This window comes from Rhipicephalus sanguineus, chromosome 8 (assembly GCF_013339695.2).
Source record: "Rhipicephalus sanguineus isolate Rsan-2018 chromosome 8, BIME_Rsan_1.4, whole genome shotgun sequence".
NCBI lineage: Eukaryota > Metazoa > Arthropoda > Arachnida > Ixodida > Ixodidae > Rhipicephalus > Rhipicephalus sanguineus.
Genome location: NC_051183.1, coordinates 11,034,412 through 11,052,139, shown reverse-complemented (window position 1 = coordinate 11,052,139; position 17,728 = coordinate 11,034,412). Strand labels below are relative to the sequence as shown.

The 17,728-nt window shown below is 44.3% G+C and overlaps 1 protein-coding gene across 1 annotated transcript; it reads left to right on the top strand.

Annotated features, from left to right (window-relative positions):
• Positions 1 to 3,616: 3,616 nt before the first annotated feature.
• LOC119401363 (shematrin-like protein 1) lies at positions 3,617 to 15,926 on the top strand. The gene is made up of 5 exons (XM_037668091.2): positions 3,617 to 3,825; positions 9,698 to 9,873; positions 12,611 to 12,684; positions 14,430 to 14,510; positions 15,373 to 15,926. Exons 1-5 carry the CDS (start codon positions 3,697 to 3,699, stop codon positions 15,819 to 15,821), a joined length of 909 nt encoding a protein of 302 aa, XP_037524019.1. The 5' UTR covers positions 3,617 to 3,696; the 3' UTR covers positions 15,822 to 15,926.
• The last annotated feature ends 1,802 nt before the right edge of the window (positions 15,927 to 17,728 follow it).

Genomic DNA, 17,728 nt, shown 5'->3' with positions numbered 1-17,728 from the left:
GGGCAACCTAGCGTTGGTCAGAATAAAAACAAATTAGTTTAGAACAACAGAGAGCTGAGCTAGCTGGTAAGTATTCATTCTAAAAAGACAGGGCGTGCAAACACGGACACAAGAAAGAAGTCAGGACACCACAAACGCCGACTAACAACTGAAGAGACGCACAAAGGCTGAAAAAAAAGAAGGCACGAAAACTTATCTACGCATGCCCATGCAACAGGCGAACCTATCAATCCGGCACGCGTGGCGGTCTACGTGGAAGATAACTGTTAAGGCATTTGATTTCACCTTTATGCAAGTTAATTGACGGTTGGCTCACGCATGCGCTACCACTATTCTCGATATGCCATGCTTCAATCATCAGGCGCGTTTCTTCATTCCTATGACGGTACAACACTGCGCATTCATCGAATTTTGGCGTGCGCTTACAATCTCGACAATGTAAAGATAGATTAGAAGGTGAGCCTCCTGTTAGCGGTCTCTTATGTTCCAACAATCTCTGGTTGATGCATCGGCCCGTCTGTCCTACGTAGAAGCGGCCGCAGCTGAAAGGGATCTTATACACCACACTCGTACGGCAATCGGTGAATTTGTTGGTGTGTTTTACGAAACAAATATCGGTCCGCTTCTTGTCTTTTACTCGCTCATTCTTCCTCTGCACAGCGGCACAAATCTCACCTAGCTTATTGGCAGCCGTGAAAACAACATTAACGCCGTATCTAGTTTCTACTTTCTTTAGCCTGTGAGATACGCGATGAATGTACGGTATACCTACGACAGTTTAGAGTTGCACTCTAAAACAAGTACCAAGTTTTAAAGCAAGATACCGAGATAGAGGGAATGAATGATGCAGATAACCGAAGCAGCACTGGAAGTTCGGTGTAAAGCACCAAGGCAAAAAAACATGGCTGATCCCTTCGTCATAGGAATCGGTATAACACGACAGTGAAACGCGTCTGCACAGATGTACTAGAGCGTTTGTTGTGTGCATTGTTTCGCCTCAACGGCGAAGCAATGAATTCGATAGCAACAAATTGGAATGCCACGCGAAGTACGGCAAGCAGCTTGGAACTTGCAGCGTGCTGCTCGAGCCCAAAGGACGCACGAAAATAACACACACAGGACGAGCGCGACCCAACAACTGTCACAGTTGTTACTTCTTTGTGTTTGAGCAGCGCGCTCGTTTAGCAAGCAAACGCGGTAGCTGCAGCGAGCGCAGTGTCCTTCGTGCAATTTGTAACTTCAACGTAAACTTGCGGTGAAAGCACAAGATCACGAGATAAGCGAACCATCGCAAGCGAGCCATTATGTGATAACCACGCGCGCACGGGTGACCTGCCCTGAAGGGCAAAGTACAGGTGGGGGCACGCGCGCATCGCAACCAGCGGGGCGACGACCTTTAAAGCGCGCATTTCGCGGCCTTCGCGCAATCTCGCTGGTGATAACGAAAACAAGTACCTCCGAGCTCTGCGTACCGCCAGCGGTAAATGGTGTATATAAATAGCTCGCGGTTAGTACGCTGAAGAACGTAGGCTTTGTGGTCGAGTTGTTTCGCGCCGCGCGCTGCGGAGCGATGGGTCGTGGTTTCGATTCCCGGCAACGGAACTTTTTCTTCTAGTTTTTTTTTGCCATCTCTTAGTGTACATTTTACAGCGTCATATCCGTGACGGGAATACGTCAGTGAAGTCTTGGTGGACCCCAGCATAAAACACTTTCGTGTTAAAAGTAAGCAAACATCCTCAGCCATGAAAATCTTGATGAGACGACGGAGACTAAGACAAGGTCAAAACTAGAATTTGTTCAGCTAACAAAGCTGATCAACGAAAGAGTGACAGAAGGAATTCTAACGTCAGAGAGATAGCAGCAGCCCTAAAAACAACAGGCAGCATTAAAACAGAAAATAGGAAAAGGCTTGCGAAGAGTCAAAATTTACGCACTAAAAAGTGAGCAGGGCAAGGTTATTAGCAATTTCAATGAAATAGTGAAGGTAGCAGAAAACTTCTACTCAGTACGGTACAGTTCACAGTTAAGTAATCCGTCCTTAATTGAAACACTGAAAACAAAGTAGAAAGAAGCACTGGTGTTCCTTATGTAACTACATATGGTCGGTGGGGCCCCAACCCAAATCAAGCTTGTGAGTTCGGGTCCCACCGAAGGAAAGGGTATTTCTTTCGTTCGCTTTAATCCATTTTCAGTTTACGCCGTAATTACTACACTACAGTTAAGAACAACAAAGAAGTCCCATATACTTGGCTTAACTGCCTGCTAGTGTCCTCTGTGGTGGTGTAGCGGTTATGGTACTCGGCTGCTGACTCAAAGGTCGCGGGTTCGATTCCGGCCGCGCCGGTCGCATTTCGATGGAGGCGAAATGTTAGAGGCTCGTGTACCGTGCGATGTCAGTGCACGTTAAAGAACACCAGATGACCAAAATTTCCGGATCACTCCACTACGGCGTGCCTCATTGATCATATCGTGATTTTGACACGTAAAGCCCCATATATTATTGTTAATGGTCTGTTGGTTTCATGTAATTCCGATACTGAGGTCATTCGATGATTACTTGGAAAAGTGATTCAGCACCCCTTTAAAAATCAGAAAAGGCAGAAGTTCAGGGGGAGCTGGAAACTTGGGGCGATGAAAAATTCGTGAAGATCACGAATTTTTCATCTCTTTAACCGGAAGTTATTTTCCGTTCACCATGCGTATCTTCTACACCGGGTTTTTTTTTTCTACCGGTGTTCTCCTTTATCATACATTCTGATGAAAATTTTTATTGTCGACATCGCCATTCACCCCTCCCCATGCAAGCTCTGCGCATTGTAGCTATGTCTAACATATTACTTGGGAGAGCTTAACAGGTTAGCGCCATTTCAGGAAATGAAGCCTAGGACCTTCAACAGGAGCATTTAAATGGCCAATTCATATGCATTTATAGGGAATTCATACACTGTGAAGCACAACAAACCCTGCATTCGGTTCAAAGTGTTTGGGCATGCTGGCTGTGTGCCTTCATAGAACATATATTACATATGAGCTTGCTCATATGTATCATTATTCTTCGTGTCATTAACGCAATAGCGTCAAAGAGCTCCTTTCGCAGAAATTCTGGTGTCGGTGCCGCTCTCGGCGTCGTTGGGTCTGAGCGAAAAATCTTCATCTTGTCCGTGACCGAAAAATTGAGAAAGATACAAATAAAATAAAGAATAAAAATCTTCAGTTTCAAACAAAAAAAAACCTTCGGTTCAAGTCACAATCGAACCCAGGCCGTCTGTGTGGCAAGCAGGTGTTCTACCACAGAGCTACGCCATTGCTTGAAACTGCTTCGTAAAAAAAAAAAACACTATATGAATGCCATGTAGCAGGAGGAGTCTCCTTGACTCAATAACAACCCGGAATTGTATATTCAGCAAAGTAACCGCTGTGTATCTGGAGAAGGTCGACTCCAGCGATGCCATTGTTTCAAAGCGACTGCCCTTAGGATGATATTAGAATAAAGACAATGTATATCGAGTGCTCTCCTTTGTTTACGAGACACGTTAGCAGGGTGAGGCTTCTGACGTCGTCGCATATTTTACCTTGAAATTGAAGAACATTACGCAGTCATCGTCTCACGCGTCGCAAATTTGCATCTCAGGCAGTATAAAAGATACCTGCCCCAGGCGCATTCTCGTCGTTTCTGTGGGATCAAAAACGAGAAGCATGTCACACCCGAGTACCTTGCTGGCACTCAGTGCAGTCTTCACCTTCTATTTTTGTCTGAGCACCGTGGTTGGGTATGGTTACCCGGAACTGCGAAAAGACCTGCAAAGATATCAAAACCCGACCCACGTAAGCTCTTACTTCTAGCGTTCACCTACACTGTTGTGATAGAGACGTGATGAGAGCAGATTGATTTAGCGTGTTCTGAGCACAGCAGGTGTTTCTCTTATATTGCGTTTCACATACTTATCTCTAGCTTGTTATGAAAAGCGTCAAATAGAGGGGGAAAAAAATTTAATAATACTGTTTAGTTCGACGCTTCGCCAGGCGATAACTTGTAGAATTATTGACTACCTTGCTCTGCTATGCTCGTAAACTAGCGAACTTGTCGGGCACTTCATCCCGCTACAAAACTCGCACACCAGAGGCATGGAAGCTTCTGCGTTTTAGAATTTACAACCTGTCATGACTACTGGATTCCTAGAATATAGAAGGCTGCATACGATCCATTTGTACGATATCAAAACCTGTGAGAACTTAATTATTTGAGGCTGTCTGTTCTTCAGCGCTAATACATGTTGTGAAGTTCAGACTCGAAATGCGAAGCATTTCTTGGTGAACCGAGGACACTTGACGGTATATATCTAGGGTTGTTCGTTTTCGGGTAAAACCCGATTTTACCCGATTCTTGCACCCCGAACAAGTTTCAGGAGAATCGGGTTAAACCCGATTTCTCCCCGAATAAACCTCCCTGTAGCGATCTGCACAATCGTGAGTTGCTGCTAATTCGTGTTGATGCTCTTCCCCTTCTCTTCTCACCACTACCTGTCTCCTTTGTCACCCCTTTCTCCTCTCTATTCTTTACATCCCCTCTCTCCTCTGCACGCACATGCGTGAGAGCGTACATGCACCCCCCCCCCCCCTAAAATATGCTTGCAGAAGAAAGTGGGAAACACGTTTGAGGCCGGCCACGCTTCGAGTACATTGTGAACAAATTTAGGGTGAAAGAAAAGCAAAGAAATCTGCCCCTTTGCCCACTGCAGATTAGTCTCGGGTATGTGCACCTGCTTCCAAGAATTTCACGCGGAAGGGACGGGTGACCAGTCGGTGGGGGAGAGATTGAGCGACGAAGAAGCCAGCCATACCCTCCCCCAGCGTCCAACCCCGCGCGAACGCCCCTCACTCTCTCGCGCGACACGAGACGAGACGCATATCGCCATCCTCACTTAGCATTACCAGGCGCGTCTTGTGAGCGCAAAGCCACCGTCGCGGACATAAGGCGGCACCGGAAACTTCAGCGTGGAGATGGGAAGAAAACGAAAGACACTGGATGACTGGTGTAAAGAACATGAAGATCTCCAGATCGCAACGAAAGACAGTGAAGGCACCCGCACTTTAGTGTGCAAATATTGCAACACCGAGATGGTCACCGATCCAGCGAAGAAGCCCTACGACCGAATTCGTGAGCATCTAATGTCATCTCGTCATAAGAAGTTCAAGACGGCTTCCAAGGAAGCTGAGACTGCGGGAACGTCTCAGCAGACGCTTTTTGATATGTCCTGTAGACAGCGTGCGAAAGAAACTGAAGCGGACGGCGTTATCCATGACTTTGTTCGTGCCCTAGCGTACAGCGGAATAAGCATGCACCAGGCGGACGGACCGCTGGGAGACTTCGCACGCAAATACTGCAAGGCCGCGAAGACCATGCCAACAGGACAAAGACTTCGGCTGAAATACCTGAAAGAAGCTTTTGACAAGGACATGGAGAAAATCCGCGATGATATGCGAGATGTGAAAGTGAGCGTCATCGTCGATGAATCCCCAGACATCACTGGTGTGCCTACCATCAACACTCTCCTGTGCTACTATAGCCAGAAAAACGTGAAGAAGCACGTTGTTCTGGTCGACGTCGACAGGGTAAATGCATCGAACAGTTACACGGTGGCCAGCGCAGTTAGCAAGGCACTCCTGACGGTTGGCAAGACGTGCAAAGACGTTGTGGCAGTAGCCACAGACTCAGCGGAGTACATGCGAAAGATGGTTCGAGAAATCTGTCAGGCTGAAGGGATCCAAATCTTGCATGTGAAAGATATAGCACACCTTATTCATGTGAGTGTTGACCATGCCATTTCTTTACCATGCATGTCTGATGTTCGATCCGTAGTGATCAAGTTTGGAGCGTTATTTAAGCACGCTAACAAGCTTTACCAAAAGTACACTGAAATTTGTTCTTCTAATGGCCTCTTTGGACCTGACATTAAGAAGCCACCTTCTGTTGTCCCGAATCGATGGCAAAGCTTCTACAAGGCACTTGTGGTAGTCGTAGAAATGTGGAGCTCGTTAACAGAACTTGCTGAAAGCTCGCATGATAGCAGCAAAGCGGAAGCTATTCGAGGGATACTTTCTGAAAAAGAAGTTGTTTATGCGAAGGCAATCTTGATGAGAGATGCACTCGGCCCACTTTTGGAAGCCCAGAAAACGCTTGAAAGTGGGAAGCTTTTGATGCCCAGCTTTGATCATCTGGTAAACGTGAAGCTGCAGCAGATTGTCGGGGAGCTTTCGGCGATGATCGGTAAAAGCGATCAGGCCAAAGCTGTTTTGTCTATGTTACCCAAGCGCAGCGCTAATTTAGTAAAAACATGTTCTGAAGAGTTCTGCACGAAACTCGCCACAAAATGGCGCTGCACTCTTGGACGGAACGTCTCAGAAAAAGAGGAAAACCAGCTAACTTTGTGGAAGTTGGGAGCCGTCCTTGATCCGTTTCAGAAGCGTCTGCTGGGGCAGTCATTTGAGGACTACCGACCTCTGTTCATGTCCGTAACCGACAATGTAGATTCCCTTAATGACGAGTTCAACCAGTATTTGCTGGAAGCGAGCCCCACAAACCCAGCTGTCGAACTAATCGAGTATTGGCATGACTCTACTTCTCGCTACCCAAGGCTTGCAAAAGCTGCACTGACATTGTTGTGCCTAGCTAATGGTAGCTGTGATGTGGAGAGAACTTTCTCCCAGCTGAGATATGTTCAACGACCGGACAGATCTCGAATGGAGACTGACATGTTGCGCATGCAGATGATAATGTATGTCAACAAGGACGTGTAAAAAATCGATGACCAGATTTTCGAGAATAAAATGTATAATTTCTAAGAGTCAATGTTTACTGATTCATTCATTTTCAAACACCACTGATTCATTTTCAAACAAACACAAAATTTCGGGTAGTATACTGTATTTGCTATAATACTCTGGTGTCTGTCCCAATTACCAGCTTGAAACACCAAATTTAACGTGTTATACTTAAAAAGCCCGTGATACGTTTTGATAAGCTCAGTGTAAGTTCTGATAAGTACAACCGTATATTTAACCCGAAAAAACCCGAAGTAAGGAATGGTTTCGCAAAAAAACCGATTTTTCCCCGAATATCAGTTTGAAAAATACCGCCCGATTTTTACCCCCCGAATTTGAAAAAATATAAAACCCGAAAACGAACAACCCTATATATATCTCGCTATTCAGCCGCTTTAGTATATATCAGAATGCACATGACATAACAAGAGTAGATGACGTAGATTGAAGTAGTATCGAAGTATCCAAGTTTATTGCCACATAGTTACAAAACATGTATAAACATCAAGGATGGTGGGATAAAAGCTGCGTATAGGCAGCTTGTTTGGTCCTACCTCCCCGTACAATGACAGCAGCAACGTGGCAAGAATTCCCACTTGTTGCAATATTAAATAGAAATACACAAAGCAAAGTGATAAAAATCAGCAAGAAACACGCGTTTTCAATAAACACAAAAGCAAGAGGACAAGCTCCTCCCACAGCAGTGTACCGCAGCAGTGGCTACATGGTTGAGCGTCCGCTTCCAATACGGGAGGTACCGGGTTCGATTCCCAGTGCCGTCCGGGAACCCACCGATTTTTCCAAAAGGGTGGAGGAGTACACCTACCTGGCGCTCGGTTGTTAATGGGTACTCATCTCGAAAGGTGGTCCCATAAGGTTCTGTGAAGGCCCCTGGGCACAGCCTTGGTGAAATATTTGAGCATTCGCCGCTGCTGTGGGAGGCAGAGAATTGCTGCCGCCGGGTACCTACCGGTAAAATTGAGACAAGCGCACTTCCGGCCTGGTGCTCGCCAGAACGAGGCACCCAACCTGTGGAAAATTGGTGGCATAGGACCGCCAGACCTAAAAATAAGGTCATCCTCTTTTTTTTTGGCATATCGAGAATAGTGGTAGCGCATGCGTGAGCCAACCGTCGATCAACTTGCATAAACATGAAATCAAATGCCTTAACAGTTATCTTTCGCGTAGGCCCCCACGCGTGCCGGATTGAAAGGTTCGCCTATCGCATGGGCATGCGCAGATAAGTTTTCGTGCCTTTTTTTTTTTCGCCGTTGTGCCTCTATTCAGTTGTTTAGTCGGCGTTTGTGGTGTCCTGACTTCTTTCTTGTGTCCGTGTTTGCACGCCCTGTCTTTTTAGAATGAATACTTAACACCTAGCTCAGCTTTCTGTTATTCTAAGGACAAGCCCACTTGTCGAAACGTCGGCTCGAGCACCCACCCTCTGTTTACGGATTTTTTCAAAAGTACGGTTGACATTCATAACATTAGTTGAAGCAAGGCGCTTTTGGGAACATAACGTATGTTTTCAATGCATAGTTTATATTTATTTAGTGTGGAGGGAAGACAGTAGGAAAGTGTTTGAGGACCATGGTTTGTGCGTGGTCGCGGAACTGCGCAATGTTTGGAACTGAGCAATGCAGCCACGGCGCGACGGACGCCTGAATATCCACAGGCCGGACGCTGGTGCATCGCATAGAGCAGCCATATACAGTAAATCTAGCGCCGCACGCCGCGTGGCGCCATCTCTCGAAGCGGCGGCAAAACCCACAGCGCGTCACTGGTTGCCCGGATGTCTCGTTTTCTTCTCGTTCGAGTCCATGGATGGTCTAGTTTGAGTGCCGGAATCTCCCCTTTTGAGTATCCAGATACCGACGCTCGCTTCTGGCTGAAAGTCGCTCGAAGGTCGCCGACAGCGGTCGTTAACCCTTTCAGTCCCAAATTAATTTATTTTAAATGTAAGCAACCAGTTTTTAAATTTTGAGATGTGCATGATCATGGCAACTAAATAATGAAAAAAAAAACTTTGCTCACACTTTTTAATGAAGAGTATTTAATGTCGAAATTAATTTAATTATTAATTAGTGTTTAATAATATTTCCATTATTTTTACCTAATTCATTACTGCACTCTAAGCCAAAATCGAGTATTTTGGGAGTGTTTCTGCCACACAACAACAATCGTCATCCACCTCGCGTGCTTTCCTCGCGTTATCACCGCGGTCGCGGCACTTTCCGGTCACGAACGGCGCGCGCGTTATCAGCGTGACATAGCATTCTTGACAGGAAAGTGACGAGAGCTGGGTTTTCAAGAAAGGAAACGCGAGCAAGCCAGATGACGATTATTGTTGTGTGGCAGAAATACTCTCCAAACTCTCGATTTTGGCTTAGAGTGTGAAACAATAATTTAGATGGGATAGCATAATGCCCAGTAGCCAACATTCCAATTTTCCACGCAAAACTAAAATAAATGCCATATCTCTGCATGGTAAAAGAAGAAGCTGCCTCAGCGAAATGCGCGAACAGCATGACCGCTTCTGTAATTTCTTTGTTCACAGGTGACCTCGCTTTGTTGTACGTACCAGATTGGCACCATACGTAGAGCAGATGTTGAGTATGAGCTCTTGAAAAAGAACAACGCTTTATCTTTACCAGGTGCTTGCTGAGTGACCTAGAAAATTGATGATTCCAATTGGAATCACTGGGCCTGAAAGGGTTAAAAGCATCTCATGCTTAATATGGCACCAGGTTGTGTTGAATTATTCTCTTCTCCGTTTGTCTTCACTTGAAAAACGACAACAGCTAACAGATTTGTTTCATAAATTAAGAATAAGAGACTACTATGACTCGTTTTCTTTTGCTTTTAATTGGCTCTGCAGTGCTATCCCCCCAATGGCAAGTGGATCATGATGAAGAGGAACTACCCGTATGACCCATACTACGGCGGAAACGCTCGCTGTGTGCTCTACGACAGAGTTGGGCCGTACAGAAACTACACCATCCCAGCGAGATTCTCGTGGTGCCAGGACGGATCTGGACGTGGTTGCGGATCAGTGTAAAAACATTGACGTGTTGCAGGCGGTATTTCTTGCCAGGTTTAGAAATGCCAGTAATGCTTTAAAGGGCCCCTAAACCACCGCCCGATATTTTTTTTTTACATTTCAAGCAAAGACATGCATTGAGTTCAGAGTGCCGTCACGATCAGCAGTGTCAAACGCGGCAGCGCTACGCTCAGCGGGTGCCGTCCAAAAAGAAAGAAATCCCCCGCCCATTTCTCGGCCTTTCGGTATCCCCAACATCGGCCGTGTCGCCACTAATAGAATCTGGTCATTTTATCGGCGGAAATAACCTGTTTGTCTGCCCATGCGAGGAGGACCACTCGGCCAGGAGGGGAGACGAGCCAACAAACGGAGCGTAGCGAAGGAAAGAGCGAAACGAGTGATGGCCGCGCATTTCGATAATCGAACGTTACGAAAAATCCCCGCGGCGACGTGTTCGGTGTAGACTCATGCACAACTGCAACACCACAGCTAAATTTCTACCTCTAAGTGGTTTAGGGGCTCTTTAAGAGACAGGGAAAAAATTTCACAGAAAATACGACGCACATCATAGGCTTGCGCATAGGCGTCGCACAGGGGGGGGGGGGGTGCAGTGGGGGGGGGGGGCGGCCGCCCCCCTAATAACCTAAGAGGGGGCGCATAGTCTGCCCCATACATTGACCCCCTCCCCAGTCACCTAAGAGGGGGGGGGGGCAAAATCTGCCTCGTACATTGACTTACAAGGGGGGGGGGATGCCGCGATGAACCTTCGCCCCCCCCCCCCTAATGAGGAACCCTGCGCACGCCTATGGGCTTGCGTATACGTTTATCAGTGTCTAGAAGCTGCGTTTAATTTATCGCGTGTAACTAACAACCAGAGGCCAAAATCATTGCTAGTTTTTTTTTTTTTCTAGTGACAAGTATCGACCACTATTGCATATTTCTACAGTAAAGCGGAAAGAAAACAGCGCAAAAGAGGGAGCACAAGAAAAAGGAACCACAAACAGCGCTAACTTACACTGACTCTACTGTAAACTTTTGTTTTTATATTCCCGATCAGTATTTTTGTGTAGTAATATTTATTATATTATCAAAGTAGTAGATTAGGTGCACTAGTGAACTCGTACTGTTGATTATCAAGTGTCTATTCTGAAGGTTCTGCGACCTAGCATGGTGTATCTAATTGAATTTAGCCTGTAATGTATTGTTGCAAATGAAATATACGCGTAATGTGAGCTACTCCCGTTACTCATTTATTTTGAGGAAGCTTAAGTGTCAGCTTTGCGTCACTTATGTACTTTGCGTAACCCTCTAGTTATATTAACTCGTAATACTGGTCATACACAGGCACTTTCTTAGGTGAGATTCAAATTCGAATTCTTTTATTTTGCAGATATACAGCATATAAATTTACCAAAGATTGGTCCCCGACCATTAATGTTATGGAACTTTATTTACGCTGAGAAAGTATTTTTTAAGCACAGATGAGAAATTGTTCGCCCATTTTATTTCTGCCGGGTGTTTACTGTAAACTTTTTCCCCGGAAAATTGCAGGAATTGCTGGCCATAAACGTTCTTAGTAAGAGCGGGATTAAAGTTTCCGTACGTTTGTCTCCTAGTCGCGCGAGAGTTTAAGCAAAAAATAGAAATGTGAAAAGGTGGATCTCACCACCACTGCTGTAGAAAGGGGGGCGGGATGTAGAGGACTTTGGGAAACCTAAATTATAGAAATATTTCGAGAAAAGAGTCTTAAAGGACGACACATACCTTAGAAAACGTCAAATATGAGGCATCGTTTACACGCTCGAAACATGGACATGCTTTTTTCACACATATGTCAACACTTCGCGACGACTAAGATGCAAATAGGGACACCCGCTTGACCTATGCCACAATCTGCAGGAATTTGTCAGATTATTTTTTTGCGATTCCAGATAACCTCTATATGAATACGTACCGTCAATGTGTATAGTTACACAGAAGTCACAAGCATATACTATCCGATGTACTCGGTTCTGCAGATGTTCATTTACGGCTATCAGGCGGCGGCTCTTTCTTGTGTGTATATAACCAACGTCATTATTTACCGCTATTTCAGCTTAGATACAATGCTGGATTGATTTGAATGTTTATGCTGTTATTATTTCACTTTACACAACTCAGTCACCGTTCTTCTAGTGGCCACTGCATCGTAAAACTGCATAAATTGGCTCTCTGTAAACGAAAAACAATCAGCCACTAAACTTTAAAGGCTAGGGAAATATTCTGGACAGCTGACATAAGGCATGACATCAATAAATGTACTTCGACATGGCGCATTCAGTGGCGGCTCCGAAAAAATTAATATTCCGCTAATACTCGACACAAGACATAAAACTGTTATTACGAAGTCTTATGCGAAGCATTTCTTATTACGGAGTTTTAAGTGAAGTAATTGTCATCACAATGTATTTTGCGAAGAAAAGTGCAATTCTACAAATCGATTTCTTTCCTAGCATTATTCTTCGCGAAACTCATTTAATAGAGCTGCCACCATTGTCTGCAGGTGCCAGAAAAATAATACTCTAGAAATCCTATTACTCCGTTGTTTATATAAATTGCCCGTTGTATACATGTTTATTGGGGGATAATGTTGCAAATCACCTCTTATAACAATGCAACAAGATAATACATGTCGACTACTCTGAGTTTGTCAATAAATACTTATAATTTTATTATTGAAGTTTTCTACAATATCTTTCTTTTCATTTTCAGCGTCGGTAGTTACTTACTCTCGGCAATCCCAGGATACTGGGCAAGAAACTTGTACAGCTTTTATCCCAACAACGGTAAGTCTAGAGGAAAGAAAAGATGTATATTCATCGAATGCGTATGGCATCCTGGTCTGCAGATTGGTGCTGCTTTTATCAAAACGTTCCGAACGCGCGTTTCGAACGCGCGTTCGAACGCGCGTTTTCGAACGCGCGTTGCAAACAATTTTTTTCAACTTCATGGAAGGTTCACGAATGATCAGTTGTTATGACAGCTTCTGATCCTAACAACCTGAAGGCACATTCTAGCAATTTTGTCCTTTAATAACGTCGTTGCAACAAGTTCCTTCCAGCTTTTAGTGGAACAAACACATCTTTTACGACTAAATTCAGTGAAGAGAAGCTGAAATAATCGTATATCAGCACGGCTACTTGTAGCGTTGGCAAGCGATCAGTTCAGGCTTTTAGTCAATTCAGTTCAGGCTTTCAAAATATGATTTTTGAGTGCCTTATTAAGACAGTGGTAAAATGGTAAGTTGCTTCAGATTCATTGCATCGTGTAGTACGCACTACTAAAATAGATACAAAAAATTAGGCAGCCTCGCACTCGTGGTGCGAAGCCTGAAGGAAGAGCGGAGCTGGACGGCCTTCTATGTTTACCTTTAGTGTTCCCTTTCTTTCTCCCCCTTTCTTCTCTCTGTTTTTTTCTGTGTTTTTGTCTCTGTTTATTTCTATTTCTATTTCTTTCTCTCTATTTCTCTCTTGCTTCCTCTTTCTATCTTTCTCTCCCTCTCCATCTTTTATTTCTCTTTCTGTGATTCTCTCTCTCTCATTCTTTATATGATGTGTTTTACTCTCTCCTCTCCTCCTTTCCCACCTCCCAACACTCACTTCCCTCCCCCCCCCTACCCTTACTATACTACTCAATACAAGACTATGCTACGCTTTGTTAGCGTGCCTGGGTAGCCGAATGGTCAAGCCGCTCCCCTTCGGATTGTGGGTACGCGGGTTCGAATCCCGCTTCGCCAAGAAACTTTTTCTCCAAAAATTTCTCTTTCTTTCTATATCTTTATTTCTCTCTCTGTACTCGTTCTCTCACATATTAGTTATTGCAGCGCGCGCCGGAGAAATCGACGCACGTGTACTGCGAGCGAAGCGGAAGAGGACGACGAAGTGAGCGCGTGTTAGTGCATGATGATTATCATTTCGGCTCACTCGTCACAAACCAATGCTAGGCATAAACCGCTCCGCTGTTAAAACGTACCCAGGACGAGTCCAGTTATTGCGGCAACAGCAGCAATGACATAGCTTCAACTACATTTGATTCACACGCATCGTTTCCTTGAAGACTAACACAACACGTAATCGCAGCTCATAACAGCATGATAACCCAAAGGCAAACCGATTAATTATGAGCTCATCGATAATTTCTTTATCAGCATGCTTCTTGTAATCTACCTCTCGAAACTTTGCTGCTTTCGGAGTGTTCGTACTTTTTTAATTAAACTCTTGCCCAATAAACCAATTATTTATTCTTGTAATTTCCGCCAACACAAGCGAACTGCAGATTTGATTACGAAAGCTTTTTCGTTTTTTTTTTTTTTGAACACGCAATGAGCGCTCAGCACTGAGCCTGACTGTTCAATACAAGACAATCTTTAGGATAGAGAACATCGGACCATCTCACACCGTCTCTGTACCACAATAATGTTGCAATGTAAGTAGCTTATCACACACGTAAATATTAGATACACACGCTTACATTGTGGTGACCCGTGGTGTTTGCATATGTAACGTTTTCTTCTTGCTTCCTGTTCATTCAGGTCACCTGGCGTGGCAACAACATGCGATCTACAAAGACTGCAGCACTTGCTACATCGGACGTTATCGTTACGCTCTTAACGGTAAGTTTCGCGTGATGTATACTCAAATCACCAGTTCGTTGTGTAATGACTTTCGTTGGCTAAGCACTCGAGAGACCGACAGGCAGGCAGGCAGGCAGGCAGGCAGACAGACAGACAGACAGGCAATGAACGTTATTTAGGTCCTGAGAGACGAGCGAAAAAGAAAGAGACAGAAAAATTTTCTCTGCGGGAAAGCGCGCAGTTGAGGAAGGAGACCTAACCTTTGTCAAAATTGTGCGCACGTTTCTCGAGTTTTGCAAGCGATGAGGCATCTCTGAAACGAACGTCACTAGATAGATAGATAGATAGATAGATAGATAGATAGATAGATAGATAGATAGATAGATAGATAGATAGATAGATAGATAGATAGATAGATAGATAGATAGATAGATAGATAGATAGATAGATAGATAGATAGATAGATAGATAGATAGATAGATAGATAGATAGATAGATAGATAGATAGATAGATAGATAGATAGATAGATAGATAGATAGATAGATAGATAGATAGATAGATAGATAGATAGATAGATAGATAGATAGATAGATAGATAGATAGATAGATAGATAGATAGATAGATAGTAGATAGATAGATAGATAGATAGATAGATAGATAGCTAGATAGATAGATAGATAGATAGATAGATAGAAGATAGATAGATAGATAGATAGATAGATAGATAGATAGATAGATAGATAGATAGATAGATAGATAGATAGATAGATAGATAGATAGATAGATAGATAGATAGATAGATAGATAGATAGATAGATAGATAGATAGATAGATACGGTCAAATTAAATTCGACTAAGTACCGTTATTTTGAATATAATGTCTCATTGCTTCTCCGCAGGATACGGCTGCGTGATGTGGCGTCGCACGTCGAGTATCAACAGGCGCACAGATTTCTGCGACTTCATCTTCGAGGTATTCTGCGGAGCAGCTCCCAAGTATCAGGTCTTCGAGCCTTCGTGCCTTCGTCTCCTAGGTGGAGCCTATGGAGGCGGCTTTGGGGGTAGTTCTCTAGGAAGCATTGGAGGAGGTTCTCTTGGAGGCATTGGAGGAGGCCTTGGTGGTGGTCCTCTGGGAGGCGTTGGAGGAGATCTTGGAGGTGGTTCTCTGGGAGTCATTGTTGGAATTGTTGGAGGAGGTTCTGGAGGAAGCTTTGAAGGAAGTCTCGGAGGAGGTTCTCTAGGAGGTCTTGGAGGAGGTTCTGGAGGAAGCTTCGGCGGAAGTATCGGGGGAGGTTCCGTGGAAAGTCTGGGAGGAAGCGTTGGAGGAGATGTTGGCACCAAGGGCTGAATATAACGCACTAATTCGTACCCGACTGGCCTTTCCTTTCGTCATAGTGTGATCTTATTAGAGATGCGAGGACTAGCCTAAATAAAATTGTGGTCTATCAATATATCTCCTATACTATGCGTCAACGCTTTGTTGTCTTTCAAATAAACGTAATTCACTTCAGAGAGCCTAAACTATAACAACGACAATTACTGCTCATTTAAACATATGTATCGCCACACGTCTACAGTGGAAAATTGCCTCAGGAAGAGACTATTTCACCTACCCCGCTGTAGAAGCTAGAAAAAAAAGGAAGGAAGGAAAAAATGGAAGACTCAGAACGCGGTGCAACACGTTCCATCACACTAAAAATATGAACACTGCAAAGCAGACATACAGAACTGCAAACAGTAAGAAAACTAGACAATGATTAAGCGAACAGAGCACACAAGTGACATCAAGAGGAATGCGGATCACGGTATGTGTGAGATCATCAAGTCTTTTGCCATTATCAACAGCGGCCCTTCATGCCTCATTTCAGTATCCATACAATCAGTTGTCGAAGAAATTCCATTGCATACCTGCAAGATTAACTCCTCCCGGTGTTCGTGCTCCTGGAACACCCATTCGCTCAATTTTCCGTCTTTAACACATGTTTTATCGGTTTTCTGGGTCATCCCTGGCTATTTTTTTGACATCTTGACCGCACATGAAAGACGAAGACAGTGGGAGGTACGGCGACACGGATCTCTGGCTATATATCTGGCTATACCTCTCATTCGCGCAATAAACTTTTTTGTGTGCATAAGACAGCGCTCGCGTCGTGTCCTTCCTTATTTTTTCTGCCTTTTCTGCTGCACTTTACATTATCGAGCCTTCGAACAAGCCCGGTAACGACTGTTTTTCAAGTAGAGGCGATTCCTATACTTGTCAAAGAGTAAAGCTCAGGCTTGTGACCCTCGTATCCAGTATAATCACGCCTACTCTAGGAAATAAGTATTAAGTTCGAGATAGAGCATTCTGCTGGACCTAACTCAGTAGTAAACAGCTACATCCCTAGCCCTTGTACCTTCCAAAACTAAGAGCCCCATTGCTTCAGTGAAGTCACCACGCTCCGGACAAGTGCTACGATTGCGGACATCAGATTGCATTTTAGAGTGGATGGCATGCGGCCAATGAAATTGCTAGAGCCAGTAGGTCATGCAAAGGAAGGACGGATGGAAGGAGGTGATCTTATTTAGGTTAATAAATGACACAAACTGACAATTATAGGTATTTTGGCACGGCTATGTAATTATGTTCAAGCTCTGTTTTGATGTGACTACGTCGACAGTACATAGATACCTAACTTCTTATTTATGCCTGGTCTCCGTCCATCAACCGGTATCTTTTCAAACGTGTCCACTACAACTTTAGTTTTTGTAGTCGGCAAGAGAGCAATGGGTTAGTTGACCACGTAGTTCGTTAAACTAGTGGTCCACATCGTAAATGGAGGTGAAACGATCCAGTAATATAGCTTCATCTTAACAGAAGAGACAAGGAAGTTCAGAACTTGTTTGGAACACTAGCTGAGTGAGCTGTTTTCGTGCGAAAAAATATGTTCCAGAAGTCAAGGGAACTCACACTTCAATGTTTTTACCACTGGCTCACGAGTTTAATTTTGATAACGTGACAACGTTATCAATAACAAAAGCAGGGCGGAATATTGAGATAAGCTGGCGTGCGGAATTGGGTGAGTGAAAGGAAAGAGGAAGCACATCAGTAAAAAAATCACATCAAATCCACGGAGTGAATGATGATGAGCGGGCGAAGCTGCGGAGGTTCATCGATAAACCGTGAATCTTCCGTGAATTCTGCCCAGTACATCATCACCGACGTGAGATCGGGCGCGTTTACACTAGATGTTCGATGAGAGTTATGACGACTTG